The 18,995-nt window shown below is 46.0% G+C and overlaps 2 protein-coding genes across 3 annotated transcripts; one reads left to right on the plus strand and one right to left on the minus strand.

Moving 5' to 3' along the window:
- Positions 1 to 1,491: 1,491 nt before the first annotated feature.
- Positions 1,492 to 12,299, plus strand: KMT5A (lysine methyltransferase 5A). Of its 2 annotated transcripts, none has more exons than XM_064466260.1 (8): positions 1,492 to 1,873; positions 2,291 to 2,385; positions 4,503 to 4,659; positions 6,056 to 6,272; positions 7,069 to 7,153; positions 7,503 to 7,562; positions 8,769 to 8,959; positions 10,095 to 12,299. In XM_064466260.1, the coding sequence occupies exons 1-8, from the start codon at positions 1,507 to 1,509 to the stop codon at positions 10,303 to 10,305; spliced, it is 1,383 nt and encodes a 460-aa protein (XP_064322330.1). In that variant the 5' UTR covers positions 1,492 to 1,506; the 3' UTR covers positions 10,306 to 12,299. The 2 variants fall into 2 exon arrangements, with proteins under 2 accessions (XP_064322330.1, XP_064322331.1); XM_064466261.1 differs by having other exon boundaries at positions 1,818 to 1,971.
- A 1,849-nt stretch (positions 12,300 to 14,148) lies between these two features.
- RILPL2 (Rab interacting lysosomal protein like 2) lies at positions 14,149 to 18,993 on the minus strand. Its single transcript, XM_064466272.1, has 4 exons — positions 18,520 to 18,993; positions 17,429 to 17,580; positions 14,941 to 15,051; positions 14,149 to 14,452 (listed from the first exon to the last, which is right to left on the minus strand). The coding sequence occupies exons 1-4, from the start codon at positions 18,841 to 18,843 to the stop codon at positions 14,428 to 14,430; spliced, it is 612 nt and encodes a 203-aa protein (XP_064322342.1). The 5' UTR covers positions 18,844 to 18,993; the 3' UTR covers positions 14,149 to 14,427.
- Positions 18,994 to 18,995: the final 2 nt, after the last annotated feature.

Genomic DNA, 18,995 nt, shown 5'->3' on the forward strand with positions numbered 1-18,995 from the left:
GCCCTAGGGAAGAGAATTACTTGGCTTGCTTTGCCCTCTAGTGGCGGCCCGCGCGGCTCCGCTGCAAACTCGGGTGCTTTGTTTAATAGACATATATGAAATTAATATTAAAAATATCCAACCCCCAAAAGCAGAGCAAAACCACAGTAAAGGTGTTTCCAGCGCTTTCCCAGGACATTGGGAACAGTGGTCCTCAATTACTGCAAGAAGGAAGCAATCATTAGTAATTTATGAAGAGTTTTTTTCCAGTCACATCCTAGCAATGTGCAAAGAACAGTGTGAACTGGGGTGGAAAAATCACACCAGTGTCTGCCAAGGGCTCTGGTGCTCTTCCACAGAGCTTGTTGTACCCTCTGCGACGGAGGAGCTCATCGGCATGATGCCCGGCTGATGTCAGCCTTGTGCCTGCTGGAGTTTTCAGGGGAGCACCTCGTGCACTCTGGTTGCCTTTCCGTGAAATGCATATGTATGGCTTGTTAGGGCACAGATGCAAGAAATCACAGTGACAGTACGGAGCTGGTGCCTTTTGCCTTTTCTCAAAGTGCTTGTTTATGCAGAGAGCTATCACAACGTGGGGGTAGTAGACTGAAACACCATGTCTCCTCTGTAGTGACACTGCACTTCTGTCTTCAGGACAGCCTGGGAAGATGAGGCCATCCCTTCCGGGCGCTTCTTGCTGAAGCTGTGGGTTTTTTCTTTCTGTTGTTCTTAAGGACAAGGATAGTTTTCGGTTGTATCACCATCCTGAACTGGCAGATTATGTTGCTGTAGGAATGCCTGAGAGACAAGCAGTGGCCTGTGGCTGCAGATAAGCCTTCAGCGGGAAGCCATCCCTCACAATGCACAGACCCACATTCCAAGCAGGCACAGGGCGCTGTTAGACAGGTGTTAAAGGGGCTGACAGGAAGAAAGGCTAGTTGCAGGCTGTTGCTTAGTATAATTGTTCTCCTTCACGTGGAGCACTAGAGGGGCCCTACGCGGTGACCTCCTGACTTCCATGGTGATGTCTGCTGACAGTGAGGAACCGTTCAGCGTCCCTCAGCCTGCGCAGCCTCTGGCCTCGGTGCTGCTCTCACCTTTGCAGTCGTACTTCCCTGATTTTGAAGTGCACGGCCTAGGCCTGTCGTGAGCTCCTGACGAGGGCATCCATGCTGGCGGCTGTTGGAGCTTCTCTGGTGAGGGGTCTGTGGCTTCGCTGTGGTTTTGCTGCCCCGTTACGGGAAGGGGGATGCGCATGAAGGGCTTTGGTGCTCTAGCGAAACACTTGAGTACGACCTGTTCTCCGGGCAGGCTTTGAGGATGGTATTAACAGACTTTAAATTTCAGGCAGGGACATTGCATCAGGCGGTCTAATAACCCAGCAGAGCTTTGCAGCCCCGCTAGGATTTGGGGTGCCCCGGGGGTCCCCGCGGTGCAGCGGCACGGCGTGTGCGCGCCTGTGGCGGGGGAGGCCGGAGCAGAGATTCGCCTGCGCTGCGGAGGGCGGCGCCGGGACCGCCCAGGGCGATGCCGACCCACCCCCACACCGGACGGCGGTGGGGAATACGTCCCGCCGTCGTCCCCCCGCCCTGGTGCCCGCCCGGAGGGGGCCCGCTCCCGGCGGGGCGCCCTACCCACGTGGCGGGGCCCGGCCGCGGAAGGGCGTTCCTTCCCGGACCGCCAATCAGAACGCCGGTTGCCCTTCGCACGGACCAATCAGTGCTCAGGGAACTCTCATTTAAACACTCTTCGCGGGACCTGCGGCAATCTCCGTGTGAAGGGGAGAGGGCGGGGTGCGGCTCTGCGCGCCAATCGGGGGGTGTGGAAGCGGTTATCGGCACACGGTTGAACCAATGGGGTTGCGGAAGGGAGCGCGGCGTCTCCCTGCGGAGCGGTTGGTTTCGGGGAGGGAGCTCTTCGGGGACGGTCGGGGCAACCCGGCAGCGGGGGGCTCCAGGGCGCCGGGCCGCGCTGCCGCCGCCATGGCTAAAGGTGCGCGGGGGCGGCGGCGGGGAGGAGCGGAGCGGAGCGGGGCCGGGGCGCGGCGGGGCTGTCGCGCAGGGCGGGGACCGGGCGGCGCGGGGCATCTTCGCGGCGCGGAGGCTCCTCCCGGGAGGCGCGGGGTGCCGGGGCCGGCGGGACTCCTCCCCCGCGCGGTGTGCGCAGCTCGCCGGGAAGGGGCTGGGCCGCCACGGCTCGCCCTGCCGCATCCAGCCCTTTAAACATGGCGCAGGCCGTAGCGGCCGGGCGATGACCGCGGGCGGCCGCGCCGGACATGGATCAGGCGCCCATCTTCCCCCCTTGCTCCTAGGGAAGAACATGCCCAAGGCCAGGGCGGGCGGCGCGGAGGAGGCGAGCCCCGAGAACGCCGAGAGGAAGGGCCCCGGCCGCCCCCGGGCCGGCGGGGTAAGCACGGGCGGGGCGGGCGGCTCCCGGGGTCTGCTGCACCGTCCGCTTCTCCCCGCGGTGCGAGCGAGCCGGTGGGCGGGCTGCCCCGGGGCGCCCTGTGGGCCCGGGCGCCCGCGCCTGGGGCTTCCCGAATCATTCAGAAATCTTTGAGTGAAGTCGGACTGTTGCCGTGTTTCCCCCGTGCCCTGCCGCACAGCCGCCCTGCGAGCGCGGGGCGCTGCCGCGGCTGTCAGCGAGCAGCCAGGCCCCAGGCTCGGCAGTCCCCCCCGAGCCATCTTCCCCGTCCTGTAGTTCTGCTGCAGGCGACTGGCCGGAGGTTGTTCGTCACTTCGCATTGAAATAATTGCGGTTATCGCATCAAATCCCAGAGGCCCTCCCCAGCTCTTCATGTGCTGTGCTCTGCTGAGAAAACCTCCGCTCCCGAGGGTCTTAAGCCTGGCACAGACAAAGACGTGGCAGCTGCGTCTCGGTAGCGCCAAGAGCGCAGCAGGCAGGGAGCTGGGAATGAGGGGAGGAAGCTACGCTGGAAAAATAGTTGTTCGTTTCCTGTTAATGGTGTATTGAAAGCCAGAAGGCTCTGCTGGCAGGTGGACTGCTGCAGTTCGCTGCTTCTCGCTTTCTCCGGAAATGCCCACGTTTAAACTCTTTGCTAACCTTGAGAAGTTTGCAGTGCAGGGCTTGCTGCTTGCAAGCTTGCAAAATGGAGTGTTTTCATAGTATTTAATCCTTAAAAGCCCCGTTTTGTTTTAAATGAGTGAGCCTTGTCTTTGATAGGTCTTTAGGAAATATTGGTGTTCAGGGGGTGTCTGACTTGCTTTTTCTCAGGCTGTTCTACTGCAATCTTAATCTTTACTAAAGTTTGTGGACTGAGATTTGAGCGCTTAACTGGTCTTATTTTGTGTGTGAACTATGTACACGTAAAGCTTGTTATTCATGACTATGCTAATTATTAAAATTATCCTATGTATTCTATTGTGTGCTTTGTTTATTTTTTTAGTGTTTGTGTGACTATGTATACTGGAGTATTTGTTTACTCAGCTATATTTGAGCTATTTTTTTAACTAATGGGAACCTTTGTGTGTTTTTCTAAAGAAAAAAATAGATGCATGTTTTTGTTTTAACTGGCTGAGATGCCTGAAAATTGCTTTCAGTTGAGTCAAAAACTAGCCAAGACAAACTCGTTCTGGCCAAGTTGCATCTGCTTGTCAAGACATTGAGATTACAGTTGAAATCTGTGTGCCCTACATACACTGTGTAGTCAAACTTTGTGAGGAGGCAGGATATGGGAAAAGCAAAGGTGGCACGACTCTGCTAAACTTTGCGAAATTTGCTACTGCTCACCTTTGACGCTCTCCAAGCGCAAGGCAGTGTACAAACCCTGATCTCTGTGGTGTTTGACCATGCCAGAGGGTTTTACCATTTTTTTGGCTGGGCGTAAGTGCTTTGTGTAGATTCATCAACATTTCTTTTGCCATGAACAACTTTGACACTTCGTCTGTTATATATCACAAAATGAAAAGATAGCATTGTTTATCTCCTGGACCTCACTGAGAGGTGTCACTCAAGGTAGGCTCTGCAAAACTGATTCCTGTCTCCTGTGTTGCACAGTAGACCATACAATGAACTGCAGTAACATTTGACACCTCATGAGAGTGTTTGTGTAAGCTCACACCTCTGTGGCCGTGAGAGTTATGTTCTAGGCTTGGGTGATTTTTGCTGTGTTATATTTTTTTTGGCTTGCGCTCTTTGAGGATGCCTTCCCTGAGCTCCTCAGGAGGCTGTTTTTTGTTGTTTTTTTTTAGTACCAGAGTTCATACAGTGAAGCACAGGGTGGAAGCTGGAGTTAGTTACGACTACCCCATCCTGCCACATTACATATGAAAGTCCTTTTGGACTGAGAGCAGCTTGCATCAGTAAGGTTCTCTGAGTGCTTAGCACTGTTATGTTTTCACTTAGTAGAAATAGCAAGAACAGCCAGGATGATGTATTAAAGCAGTGTAATTTGCACTAGTGCAGTCAGCTGTCAGCCCTGGTCTTTGCAGTGTGTTGTGGGTACCAACCTGATGTACCTGGCATCTCTGTGATGTACTGATTTCTGTGTGGGTCTGTTTTAGGAGAATGCGTTTATTGGTCAATCCAAAATCTGCAGCTACCTGAATCCTAACAAAACTCCTGGTGCTCGCCCTCCGCTTCAAGAGGAAAACTCTGTCATGTATCACGAGGTGAAATGTCAGGGCAAAACACTAAAGGAAACCTACAGGAAAGGAGATGGTAAGATTGATCTTTGGACTGCTTGGCTCATTAAATGTGCTCCCCCCACCCCTAGTCTGAGAACTTTTAATACAGAGTCAAGAAGGTCAGGCAGCTCCCCCAGCCCAGCTGCTTTTCTAGTCCTACAACTCTATTGGCAAATTGGGGCTCTACAAAGATGCGGATGTCCTTATTCTTTTCAAAACTTAGGTCACAGGTTTACCAGGCAATTCTGCCTCTCTTCTTTGGCTATGTTTGTATTGTCTCTCTGGACAGAAAAAGCTAATGCGTGCATTGTCAATATGCCCTAATCTCCCTGCAATTCCATTGCTACTCTGATTCTTCAGGTCAGTGTTTGGCAGTTTATCTAATTTTTTTTTCTGTTTTATTACCTAAAACTGGTTTATTCTATAATTTGACTACTTTATGCTAATATATGTAAAGGCAATTAAAAGTCAAATCAGGTATGAGGTAGAGGTAGAAGAAGAAACAATTCTTTAAGGTTTAGGATGAAATAAAGGCAGTGAGGAGGAGGAGGAGCACAGATTGTAGATGGTGAGTGCCAGGCTTCCTAGATGCTTCATTGCAGTGACTAGAAATGGGAATGTTCCAAAACTTAATGGAGGCGGTGTGAGGGGAAAGCTGGCTTGTGTTTAAAGGTGCAGTTAATAACTTTGGTGATTTGTCAAAACATTTTGATACAAACACTTCTAGCAAGCAGGTATTTTAAGTGCCACTCAACACAGGGAGTGTCAGATTTTCTGGAGACATAGTGCCTTTAGCTCCTCATTTAGCTCTTCAGTTTTGACAAGAAAGTAAAGATGGTTTTAGCTTGTCCCACTGTTGTGGCCTTGCAGCTGTGCTTCATTTCTCCAGTGAGACTGAAGCATCTGTTTCAGCAGATAGGACTGTTAAACCTGGTGATTTGCTTTAGATAAAAACTTTATTCAGCTTTAAGCCGTGCTTACCTAGCTCTAAATCAGTTGGCTGAGGAGGAGGATGTGGTCATATCAAGGTGGGATGCATGCAACCAAGAAAACGTTTGTTTTCGGCAGCTTGATAATTTAGTATGCCAAGTGCAAACTGTGCAGATGTTTCAGACGCTGCATTGAAGGTGCTGCCTGTTCAGGTTTGGAAGCTTGTCATTTGCAAACCTAACATGACAAAGTACTTGGACTCGGTTTTACCCTTTCCCTGCTCACCCCTCCCTCTGCAGTATGTGCACTGTAGCAATGAGTAGGCAAAAGCTGAGTAACAGCCTACCTGGGTTCTAGCAGAAAGAGATTGTATCATTCCCTTCCTCTTTCTCCTGTTTGACAGACTAGGAACTTGGACTAGAAACCATTGGAATTCATTTAAAGCACTCTGGTATAGATGATCCTAAGTTCAGAGCCTTACTTTATTTTCCTGTCACCAGAAAAAAAGAATGGTGGCAATATAATTGAAGGTGCTATGAAACCAGAAGACCAGAAAGATAAAGAAAGTGGGTGCAATACTTCGGTGCCCTCCTCTGATCAAAACCAAGAAACTGTAGAAACCCAAAAGACGCCTCTGCCTTCAGGTTGTGCTGATGAGGCCAATGCAAAGCCAGCTCAGAAAAAGATGGTTAAAGCAAAACGTGGACCAAGGAGAAAGTAAGTGATTTCTGAAACTGTAAAAGCTTTTCTTCTGTGTGTCGTTTTGCACCAGGAGGCTTTGATCTGTGTTTCTCCTTCAGGAACTACAGTCAGACCTGTAATTAATGATACTCTTGTTTTGTTGCCTTTTTAAAGCAAATGGTTATGTTGGGGGAACAAATCTTAAAGGAGACTTCTTTGTTTTCTCAAGAATAATATGTCTGTAAATATGAAATAGCACCTGCCTTGCAGAGGACAAAACTCTTGAAAGCAAGGCTAGTATATTATCTCAAGTGAAATACTTGCTGATCACCTATAGAAAAAAAAAATTAATGAGCCTTTAACACCTGCTTTTGTGTGGAGAAATGGGAATGTGTCTTGTCAGAAACAGAATATTAGATTAATTACAGTTGGAGGCTTCCCAGCTAAGCTGATACTCTTTCACATGATGTTGGAGTGATGTGACCTAACATTAATGAATTCCTTGCCAAGCAGTTTTCATGACGTAAATTTGAGTGCCTTCTGGCCAGGCACACAAGGGGCTTCAGGCTTGTAATGTGACCTTCAGGTGGCTCCAGTAGCATCTTGTTGTTAGAGAATTAGTGCTACAGTAAAGGAAATAGGGTGGGGAAGAAAAGGGGATGTAGCTTTTGGCTTGAAGTGAAGAGGACTGATAAGAAACACTGATTCATATTGATCACCTTTCAACATACCAAGCCGAAAATAAAAATTTCTTGCAGATATCTCTGTCCTAGAGATGTAACTTCACAAATAGTCTGAAATACGTATATTCTCTATTTTTCTTATCCTTTAGAACACAAGGAAGAACGCCAAATCGTAAGGTGACAGATTATTACCCAGTTAGAAGAAGTTCCAGGAAGAGCAAATCTGAATTGGAGGTAGCGCTTCTTGTTAAAATAACATCACTGGTAACGTTGCTGGTTAATAGAACATTTGAGGAAGCGTGTAACTATCTGTAAATGGTTTCCATTGGCCCGATACGAATAGCATTGTGCACTGGAAATACTGTTAAATTTGAAAATGCTCATCCAGTTCTTCTAGGGCAGAATCTAGCTGCTTACGTATTTTGGTGGGCAGAAATCTGTCTCTTTACCATTCACTTTTGCTAGGAATATGGTGTGGTTTGGAAAAAATGAGTGTCACTGGCTAATAATTTCCTTTTAGCTATAGGATAAGCTACAAAAAAACATCAACAATACTGTGGTTTTGTTCTTGTTTCCTCTGCAGACTGAGGAGAGGAGGAAAATAGATGAGCTAATTACAAGTGGGAAGGAAGAAGGAATGAAGGTAATGGCAATACCAGCCTGAGTAGCCATGTGCTGTTTATACAGTATCTTGCTGATAATCTGTTTAAGCAGAAAGTAGCAGAACTCAGTCTCAGAACTGCTGCAGTTCCTCACAGTAAAATGGAAGTGTAACAGAACTGGAGCACGCTGTCTTTCCTTTTGGATGAGCAATATTTGGCTCTGAAGAATATGTATGTGCAGCCTCAGTCATAAATATTGAGGGGCCTTTACAGTCTTTACTGAAAATGCACTTGATACCTTTAATATCTAATTTCTTGGGTTAGCTTCCAGAAATGGGGTATGATATAGCATCTTAATTGTCATATGTTATAAAGGTAACACCCATGTATACTGTATGTACGTAACAAGTTCTCTTAGCCTGTTTACAGCCAGTTGCTGTGGGTCTTCGTTATGGTACTTGGGATAATGGGTTGCACTGGGTTTCTTCCCACTGCTAGCAAGTACTAGTTATTGGTACCAAGTGCTTACCATTTGGGTTACACTGATGGCCTTTTTTAGAATTTAAAGCAGAAATGGCTCCTGGAAGTGCAGAAAAGCTGTGATTCTTGAAAAGCAGCAGCCTGTAGTTAATGCTGTCACATTTATGACAGTGATAAGAGAACTTTATTGAAGTTGTCCAATTTACGGGGGGGGGGGGGGGGGGAGGAATAATGTATACTGGTGGGTGATAAATGTTATTTCTGTGATTGATCTTTCTGTTCCTCTAACTTTTTAACCTGTGTCTGCTAATGGTGATGGTGCCCCTTAAATGCAAAAGCTAATTGCCTCAGCAAATAGATAGTCTAAAAGTAAAAAATAGATAACTCTTCTCTATGTATGGTTTAATTAAAATAATTCTTAGTTCTTTGATTAGAAGACTTTGTATCAAAATACTTGGTAACTCACAGGGTGTTTCCCAAACTCATCCTGTATTTCTTCCACAATGCTGTGCATTGTGCCTCTACGGCTTAGTCTGCAATACATACAAATACCCTGCTGTGGCATTTTCTAATGACAAGTCACTTTTTTCCTAGTAAACAGCATATCTGCAATCATAGAATCGTTAAGGTTGGAAAAGACCCTTAAGATCATAGAGTCCAACCGCTAACCTATCGCTGCCAGGTCCACCACTAAACCATATCATGTAAATTTACAATCATGTAAATACTTTTTAATTTCCCAGCTGATTTTCTTTTCCACTCAACAGATTGATTACATCGATGGCAAAGGGAGAGGAGTAATCGCTACTAAACACTTTAATCGAGGAGAATTTGTAGTTGAATATCATGGGGATCTCATAGAGATCACTGATGCTAAAAAGCGAGAAGCTGTGTATGCTCAAGATCCATCCACAGGCTGCTATATGTACTATTTTCAGTACCTCAGCAAAACTTACTGGTAAGCTTCTCTTCCCTTAAGCGTGATAGTTGAGTGACAGAGGCTTTGAATGCTGCTAAGTCTTTTCTTGTTTTCATGCAAATTATATTTTAATGGGAACCATGAATTAGGAAATCTTTTTGGAGCACTGTTTTGTGGTCCTGTACCTTCAGGCTAAAAAGAATGGTAGGTGACTCAAAAGCCCTATTCTCTGAAGTACAGCACAAGCTATATGGAGAGTTGTTTGCTTGGATGAGGCTTCTGGCTCTGCCATGGACTTCTGCCTAAATTTATTTGCTTCTAACTCAGGAAAAGTAGTTAATTTTAAAAGTATTTTGTTTAAAAAGCAGTATGGGCAAACTCACTGGAAGAGAAGCTTTTCCTTCAGCTGTCTTTGACTGGGTCTCCTTCTTTCTCTGGTACCTGACACCCACCCTGTGTGCATGCTTTATCTGTGTCTTTGCTGTGTCATTTGCCCCAAACTTCAGTTCTCTCAGAGCAACTACTTGGACTATGTCCTCTTCTCTTTGGCTGATGTTACTGGATACTGGAGTGTGGGTCACTTAATCTGAATATTAATTTCCTTGAAACACCCTATACTGTGAGTGCCTGACTTGAGGCTGGATGCCATAATGACAGCTGCCGGAACAATTCTTTGTGCAATGAGAGGCACTAGAGCTTTAGTATCCAGGTCTCTGTAAGTTGGGTATGTGGTATTTAGGCATTCTCAGCCTTCTGTGTGAGCAGAGACTCTTGCTGGCTTACTTGGTGGATACTACTTCGCTTGGATACAGCTTTCTTAGGGGAGGGTATTTAAGGCATCAAGGCTTTCTGGTGGTGTTCTACAGCTGGATTCTGCTATTCCTTGTGAACAGTTAAGAGCTGCTTGGAAACAGGCAGCTCAAACATAGTGCAAAATTTTCCATTTTCTGGGTTTTGTGCTAACTTAGTCCCCCAGAATTGCTTTAGTTTACCTACATTGCCATATTTTGTGCTGTCTGTTTTAATCATATGAATATCCTGTAATGTGTTTTTCCTTCATTTTTCAAGCCTTGTGTGGATTCCTCATTCTTTATCTGATTTGCACTTTGGTTTTGGTCCACAAACGTGAATGTGTGGTATGCAGCAATCCTGTGTTCTGTTCTTGTTCTTTCAGTGTTGATGCTACAAAAGAAACAAACCGTCTGGGAAGACTGATTAATCACAGCAAATGTGGCAATTGTCAAACAAAGCTTCATGACATCGATGGTGTGCCTCATCTCATACTGATAGCTTCCAGAGACATTAAAGCAGGTGAAGAACTGTTGTACGACTATGGAGACAGAAGCAAAGCATCCATTGAAGCTCATCCGTGGCTGAAACACTAATTCATCTTCTTAGTTTGGGTTGGGTTTTTTCGGACTGAGTGCTCTACGTGGAGTCAGTGGACTTTTTTTTTCCCCTTGTCCTCACTTCCCTCAGCTTGTTTAGTGGACTTATGGTGTTCTGAGCTCCTTAAAAACTACCTTTTTGCTTAGCAGTATTTAAATACCTATTGCAGTTTTCCAGGCAACCTTGAATAATTGATCTTAGATTGCCAAAACTTCTATATCACGAAAGGAAACCCTTCCTAAAATTTGAATACTTCTGCATAGTGACCAGTGCCACTTGAGCATGCAAAGACTTGCACAGAAAATCACTGGGGTTGTGCTTCTGCTTTTGCAGTGAAATCTCATACTCCATTTTGTGGGTTGATGAACTTGGCATTAGCTTTATGACAGCAGATGTACTCCTGTACTCTGCCTTGTACATCCAATGGCTTGACTGGTTGTCAGACTGCTTTATACAACTCAGTGCTGACAGGCTTCTCTAAGATGGATGCTACTGTTGTTCTCAAACAATTTGTGGTAGGGATCCAGTTTTTCCAGTGTTGTATCTCATGTTGGCAATGAACTTTAAATGCACTGGTGCTGAGGGAAATGGATGGTCAAATTGGCTGCTTTCTTCAGAGAAATGACTCCAAGCCAAATGAGGATGGGTTTTGATAGACTGAGATATGTGAAGATAGAACTTCACAGTGAGAATCAATGTTTGACATAAAATATTTTCCTAAAATTTAAGATGGTACCTTTTTATAGTTGACGGCTGATTCGTGGAGGTGTCTCCCAGAGGATTTTAAAGAAGTAAAAGAAAAATCTCTCAAAAAATCTTTTTACCTTCCTATGCTAACTAGCCACATCAGAAGCTATTTATTTACTGTGAACGCTTGAAGTGGAGCATAGCGGTTCTGAAAATAGGAGTCATCTTCATGTGCAGCTTCAAACTGTAATGATGGAGTTCATGCAGTGAAGACAGTAGATTCCTTATTGCCTGGTCCTGTAGGTCTGTCTAGCATGGTCTGGTCCCACTGTCTACATGGGAGTTGAGCGCTTAGCATCTTGCAGATGTTTGTCATGTTACTGTTGGAGAACCAAATCTGTGATATAGGCGGGCAATACAATGCAGGTCCTTTATGTTAAAGATGAATTCTTATCAGTTGGAATTTTTGCCAAGGCAGGCTTGGCATGTGTGTAGATGAAAATGGCTGTGAGCCATCAGCCACGCTTGCTGCTGGAAGATGTCAGCAAGGGATCTGTGGCTCTGTGAACGTCTTCTGTTCCTCATGTCTTGAAGGCTGCTGCTGTTCCAGCTAATGCCCTCTAGGACAATCTTGTGTGCTTGCCTATGTGATAGGTCAAATAGCAACAACATCCTGGTTGTATGCTCCAGCAGCAAGAGGTGGCTTAGTGATGTATTTTTTAAATTAAAAACTTGAAGACAATGTCTCTGTAAAATAAAGAATATATTTATTATTGAAGTGGCTGCTATAGTACCTGTCTCCATTGCAGATCATTAGCATTTTGAAAGAAAGCTGTGAAAATTATTAGCCATAAAATGCTCTATATTATTTACCACTTAACACAAGGCAAGCTCATCAAATACAGCCTGTGTGTTTTCACCATTTCTGAAGAATTAACTGGAGACCCGTTACCTTACCTGTACTGAGTTACAGGTAAGCTTCGTTGGCTGACTTGAGTTGGCACTGATTTTTCTCTGGTCTCAGTAACAGCCTCCAGCAGTGTGTACAGTATCCTGTCGTACTAGAGCACTTCCCTTAAGTCAAAATTGGAATAAAATGCTTCTTTTTTTTTTTTTATTTAAACGCTTGTTCTCTATCAGGTCAAATAGCTTAAAACCTCTGTTCTTCAGCATCACTTTTGTAAACAAAGGGGAAGATCTCTCCTTATTTTACATAAAAAGAAATTGTCTTCTCTGAAATGCTTAACTGGTAATCAAGTAGTACTGCATTGGAAGAGGGTAATAAAGCTGATGTTGCACTGCATATGTATCCTTTACTTTTCTAGGGACTGATATATCCTATATCTATCAAAACACTTTTCACAGAAACATGCCATTTGGATTTTTCTCTCTCTGCCTATAAAGGAAGGTTTAATCTTCTAACAGGGTGTAAATCACTTAAGAGGGAAAGATGCTCTTGGGTTGGGAGCTAAACTGCTTTTGTCAGGCTCCTGGGGCTTTGCTGGAGGCAGCAGGGTGGCTCCAACAGGACTGAAGCTGCTGCTTCTGTAGCCAAGGAGTTGGCTCCCCTTTTGAGAGAGAAGCTGTGCACCAGAGGGGAGGCAGCTGTGATGGTTCCAGAAAGAGACTAACCCAAAAAGGTTAAGGTGCTCTCCTGTCTACTGTAACTGGTGAGCTCCCATCTTGTTCTTGAGAGAAAAAAAAATCTGAAATGGTAAACTGGAAAGAATGCTTGCAGCTTTTAGTATTGTCTCCTTCAACTAACTGCAAGGAGTGGCGGAGAGCTATGTTAGTCTTCTGTGCCTCTGTGGCAGGTGGGTTTATTACCTGAAGTTGTTTCATTAATACTTAGTAGAGTGATTAGTGTGTTTGGGGGCATAATTTCCCCCTCCCCTTTTTCAAGGAGATTGGAAAATTTATCCCTGGATAAACCACAGAAGAGGATGTTGTTCAGAGCACATTAAAACATCCCTTTTCAGCCCAGAGGTGTGTCCTGGCTGTTGCTTATGCATGATTGGTTTGGGTTTTTTTTTCTCCTCTAAACACAAAGCCTCTGCTAAGGAAATGCAGTAACTTCCTTCCCGGCTACCATGCTCTCGAAAATACATTGTGGGGGCATGGGCAAAGCTCGTTAATATTTTGAAGATGGTAAAATATCTTTAGCAGTTCTGTACCCCGGCTAAACCAGCCTGCATAGGTCGGACATCTTTGATGTTGCCTTTCTAATGTAGAGTTGCTAACAAATTCTCTCTGAAAGGAGAATGCAGTTCTGCCTTGTGCTGTGCATTGTGCATCTGAGCAGATGTGTGAAGTGTTCTATATTTTTATGTTGCTAGTGTATGAGAATCAAAAGATTTCAGAGCCTGCTTTCACTTCTGAAGCAAGTAAGATCACAGTTTGGTACCTGTCACTGCTCCTTTTATGTCTGTTCAGACTTTCTGCTGTTGAAATTCTTCTCTAAATGTGGAACCTAATTGGTATATTTCAAGCTTCCTTTCTATTCCTCTGCTTGCCCTATATGCTTCCACCAGCGATAAATCTCATTACTTGGGTTAATACACAGCTTGTGACAGCTGATTGAAAGAACAGAGATTATGAAAAATTCAACGGTCTACCACAGGAGACCTTTAGCTGTCAGAAATGAAATGTTTGGTGCATTTGTTCCAGTTTGAGCATGTCTGCACCTCTGGAAAGACATTAGTCCTTCATGTGGGCAGAGCACCATGCAGCAGCTCTTCTTCCCTTGCTGCATTCTTCTCCACCGTCTTTCATCTGAACCCCAAACGGCCACTCGTGTCTGTGCAGGGGTTTTGTTGTCAGAGCCCAACTGTGTCTTCCTTTGGTGGGGTGGGGTGTGACAGGCTGCTGCTGCCTGTGTATTGCCTGTCTAATGCAAAGAAAGGCACAGAACAAAAAGCAGTGCTGGGGTTTGCCTCAAGCGGTTCTGTTTTGGTGTCAGATAATTACTTTCCATATAAGAGCAGTGGGGACTGCAATCTGAATGGATTCTTCTTTCCCAGTGCTTCTTTATGAATGCACTTGTGAATGGCACATGTCTCTTAAAAACATCTTCATCTTGCGAAGTCATTTAGGCTGAGCATTTTGATAGGTGGAGAGGGTAAATATATACAAATCATCACAGGCTGTTGTAATAAGAATAAAAATCACCTTTGTATGAACGTTTATTCTCTACGTGTGGGAAATGTCTGGCCCAAATCTAAGAAATACAAAAAGCATCTGTTGTAAACAGTTTCTTAAACACGAAAGTAAAATCTATTCTGAAAGAATATTATACAACCCAATTTTTATGAGATTGCTTATTCTCTACAGTAGGAGTGATGCTGCTGCCTCCCATCGTTGACTCCCCTGATGCCTTTGAGGCTCTCATCAGTGCCATTTCTGAACAGAAGTGGTCAAATTCTCGAGGATGTTCATTTTCCATGTTTAAAAGAGAACCTAAAAATAAAAGGACAACAAAAAGGAAACAATAACATACAACTGGAAAAGAAGGAACACACAGCGAGGCGGCCATGGCAATGTGTTCTGCTATTTTCGAGAACTTTAGGGACGCAGACTGAGCTTGTGGGTACTGCATACAGCTGCTTCAGACAATGTCAGCAAACCTCCAGGGACAGCTGGCGTGTTCCCACAGCAGAGTCTTAATGTGCTAGCGGGGGAAGCCAGTATCGCATAGTTTCCCTCTGAAATGCTTATTTTTCCTAGAAAAAAGTGACGCCCCGCTTGCCTGGGTGGAGGTTGCCTTCCCGTGGAGTGCTTTTTCCACAGGAAAGGATTTCTGTATCGCGTTTTAATTTTACAGGGAGAGGATTGGAAAACAATATCCAGCCAATTTGGCCAAAGTTCAAAATTCATCCCTGGACTCGCTAAGTATGAAGCATGCCATATTCTTTCATATTCTGCAAAAAAAATGCTGACAAACTTACAGCCGTTTGATGATTGTCTTCTCTTCGCTGTCCTTGCTCGTGCCAGGGCTATGGCCGCTGGCTTCTTTTTCCAGTCCTTCAGTTTGGTCCCTTCTCTGTGAGATGATCCCACTGAGAAAAGAAGTGATTTTGTTTAGTTTTTGTGGGTTTGTGTGTAGCATGGCACTGCTGTGTATGTTAAACCCTTCGCTGGGCAGCCTTGGACATGGGTGAATGTGAGTTCACAGGACAGGGATGGCAGCCTGGCCTATTGCTTGTAACGAATTGCTCTCATTTAACCTAAATACTGCAATGCAATTTTCCTTTGGCTATGCTTCAATGAGAATGCTGAAAAAGTAACAAGCTGACTTCTCCAGAGAGGAAGAATAGCAAATCATGACAGAAGTGAAAGGGGAGTGTAATTACACACTGGATTTATACAAGAGTCCAAAGATCTGCACCACAGTAGGGTGCAGACACAAATGGTGAATTTCTGCATGGGTGGATCTGAGGTACCCTCCTTCCGCGCAGCCACGAAGGCTCATGCCACACAGCTGGGAACAGACGGGAGATTCCCAGCTTCCCTGCAAGGCCAGGTGGCTGTTCCTCTTTCCATCCTATAGAGGAGAAAAGGAAGTCTTTGCCTGAGCTGTAGATTTTGTCATCCTACTTCTACGCTGCTACGCTCTACAAGGTTGTAACCGCCTACTTTAGGCAAAAGCTTCGGTTTTACCAGTTGTTTCCTGTGCTTGGAATTGGGTTAGGTTTTACCAGCTTGCATACTACACACTGTTTTCACAGCATGCCAATTTACTGCCCTGAGCTGGCCTCAGTTATCTTGAGAGCTGAGTGGATCAAAGCTTGTGACTGCAGTAGCTGAAGGCTGAAAGTACCTAAGCAACACTTGTCTGGACCTTGGAAATAAAAATACAGGAGACTATATAGAAACTGGTGTGACATCAGGCATGTGATAATTCTGAGGCAGATTCTCCTCTTAGAGGAATGGGACTATGAACTGTTTGGTGACACTGCAGATCTCTAATATCCACACAATAACTTCTACTCAGAAATCATGATTAAAAATGCAATTCCCAAACATCATCAGTCATTTTAAGCTGTTCTCTGCGAGGATGTCAGTTACCTTGTGCTACATAGAGCTTATTTCCAAAATACACAAGACATTTGAGAACATACACTCGTATTTATCCTCTTCCTCTGCACAACTACTCTTTATGGCTGTACAATTATAATTAGGCTTTTATGTGACTGTTTAAAGGGAAGACGGTTTTTGGCTTAAGCTGTAATGCTGTACGAGGCGAGAACCACATAGAATTACTTCAACTGAAAGGCAGCCTTGACCCCACTCTCTAGGTGCACAGCACTGTGATGTAAATCACTCAAAAATTGAAAACATTCACACTGTTAATTTTTAACTTGGCCTGTAACAAGTGGTGTAACACAGCTGGGAAATCAAAGCAAGAAGCCATTCCCATGGCTGCACAACAAAGGCAGGCAGCTAGGCTGGGGACGCAGTACCTTGCTGTGCTAAGTGCTGTGAGCAGTCTGCAAACTGACTTCTTGGATTTAACTTTAACGTCTTGGCTTAACCTGCCTGTTACAGACAAGGCAAAGGGTGGGCTTACTTATCTGTGGGGTTGTTGGTGGGATATCTTAACTGAAATCTAATGTGCTCAGACATTTTGTGTCTAGATTAAGAAGTAGTTTCTTGCTCCAAAGAATTTATAATACAACCTGATAATGAGGGGCAGAGGCTGGGGGAGAGCAGGCTTGGAGGTGAAGGAATTTGTAGCACCAAGAACAAGGCCCTTCCTGCATCCCACCCTTTGGCTCACACTGATTGTCCCAGGCTGGTCCCTTCCAGAAAGACCAAAACCCTCCTCTGAAGGCACTTGTTCTGCACAGTTCAAGTGCCTTACGCAACCCTCTCTTGGCAGTCTTAAAAAACCCCACAACTTATCTTGAATGATGACAAAGGGGCTTAATATTCTGCTTTCTAGATTGATGCCGTACCCACTGTGGGAGCAAAGAAACAGTAGATAAGCCAGTGTTCCTGACAGCAAGCCAGAGGAGGAAGGAAACTTTGACTAAAGCTGAGATGGAAACCCCCACCTTCTTTGGTGTGTAGTGTTGCTTTAGGCAAGAACGGTACACATGCAACTTCTGCAACTGCACAGATGAATTCCTGTGCCTGAGAACCCAGCCTATATGTAGAGTGCGAGTAACCATATGTAGGCTTACAGCAGTACAATTATGGGAACAGGCTGCGAACTGTGCAGAATAAGAGGGAGTTTAGTTTTAAAGTTATGTTGTATAGAGACTTAATCATTCCCTCATTTTTCTTTGCTCATTTGTAGGCTCTTAGGAGTGCAGATGTCTCTCACATGTCTGGACAGTACCTGCCTAGCGCTCAAGCCTGCAATACTCTGACCTGGTAAGCTCCCAGACAAGAAATAATACTTATTAGTTCTTTGCTGATGTCACAATATACCTCTTATAGCACTGTAGCTCCTCTTGCACCACGAGAAGCTGAGCTTTCAGCTGGTTACGCTCTTGCAATACATCTCGCAGCTCCTGCAATGTGAACCGGGGCCGATTTGGATCTGTGAGGTCTATTACCATTTTATCTGGTCCAAGGCTGAGCTGTAAAATAAACGGTGGTGGTCATGATCTTATAACCTTCAAAACCAGGGCACTCATAGAGTAAAAACTCGGAATTTTATAAATATGTAGTAATTCTTAGAACTAGTGTGACGTTATCACAATCCTGTTTTTTTCCAAGCAGTTAATTATAGTTTTTCATATTGTATTTGTATTCCCTTGGAGTCTGTATTTCCCAGCCAAGGACAGGGCCCAACTGGACAGGCTCTGAACACAGCTAAGAGCAGTGAATTCCCAGGTAATTTGCAATCTAGTTTACCAATAAGCTTTTATCTGCTTTTCTGATGATGAGAAAGGCTGAGCAATCTGTCTAACGTCACACCAAAACACAGAGAGAGGTGAGAAGCAAGTTCTCCTTTCCTAATTTAAGACCTTTGCAGTAATGGCTTTTTCGGTCACAGACGTCAGTTTACTTTGCACAGAGTAACAAAACTTCAGTGTTCGCATCAATGGCAAATTGCCTTTATGGGGACAGTGCTGTGTAAGAGCTGTACAACAGTGGATATGTATTCTCCGGGAATCTGTCCGCATGTGTCTGAACTCCTCTGTCAGCACAGCACGTCGCTGAGCTGAAAGCATGGTTAATCGCTAGAGTGAAACAGAAGCGAGGGATCCACAGCACTGTGACTTGTAACAACCCTGAGGGTCTCTGCTCTGGAAATGGCTTCAAGGCCTTCTACAAAGATGTGCAGCAAACTTTCTGAGATTCGTTCTGCTGCAGTAAAAGAGAACGGCGATGGCGGCAAGAGTACCCTTCACTCCATCTGGTGTTAGGGTGGGTTCCACAACCCGCATGCGGCCAGGTGAACGAGCCACGACCTATGCTGGGGAAGTGGCCTCAGTCCCACGCACCACCTCGCAGCGGCTGACCCCGCGGCCCTGCCACGCTGCGGCGGGTGCCCACCCTGCCCTGGCACCCACCTGCTGGGCGCTCCCCCGGGACCCCTCTCTCCGCAGCGCCTCCAGCTCCCGCCGCAGGCTGTCCCGCTCCATCCGCAGCTGCTCCTCGGCGAGGCTGCTCTCGCTCACCAGCGCTTCCAGCATCTCCAGCACCCTCACGATCCTGAACTGCAGCCGGGCCAGGGCGGCGGGCACCCGCGACCCGGCGCTGAGCTGCAGCAGGTCCCGGCCCACCACGGAGGAGATGTCATAGACATCCCCGGTCGTCAGCTGGAAGGGGTTCTTCTCCAGAGCCCGCTCCGGCCCGCCATCCTCCTCCTCCTCCTCTTCCCGGCCCTGCTGCATGCCCGGCGCGGCCCGCCGCTAGCTTCCTTCCCCGGGGGAAGGCCGGGCCGGGCGGTGCTGCGGCGGGGCCCGCGGGCGGAGCGACCCCTCCCGCCCCCGGCCGTTTCCATGGAGGAGGCCGTGGCCCGCCGGCGCTTCCCGCCCTGCCCCTG

Source organism: Phalacrocorax carbo, chromosome 15 (assembly GCF_963921805.1).
Source record: "Phalacrocorax carbo chromosome 15, bPhaCar2.1, whole genome shotgun sequence".
NCBI lineage: Eukaryota > Metazoa > Chordata > Aves > Suliformes > Phalacrocoracidae > Phalacrocorax > Phalacrocorax carbo.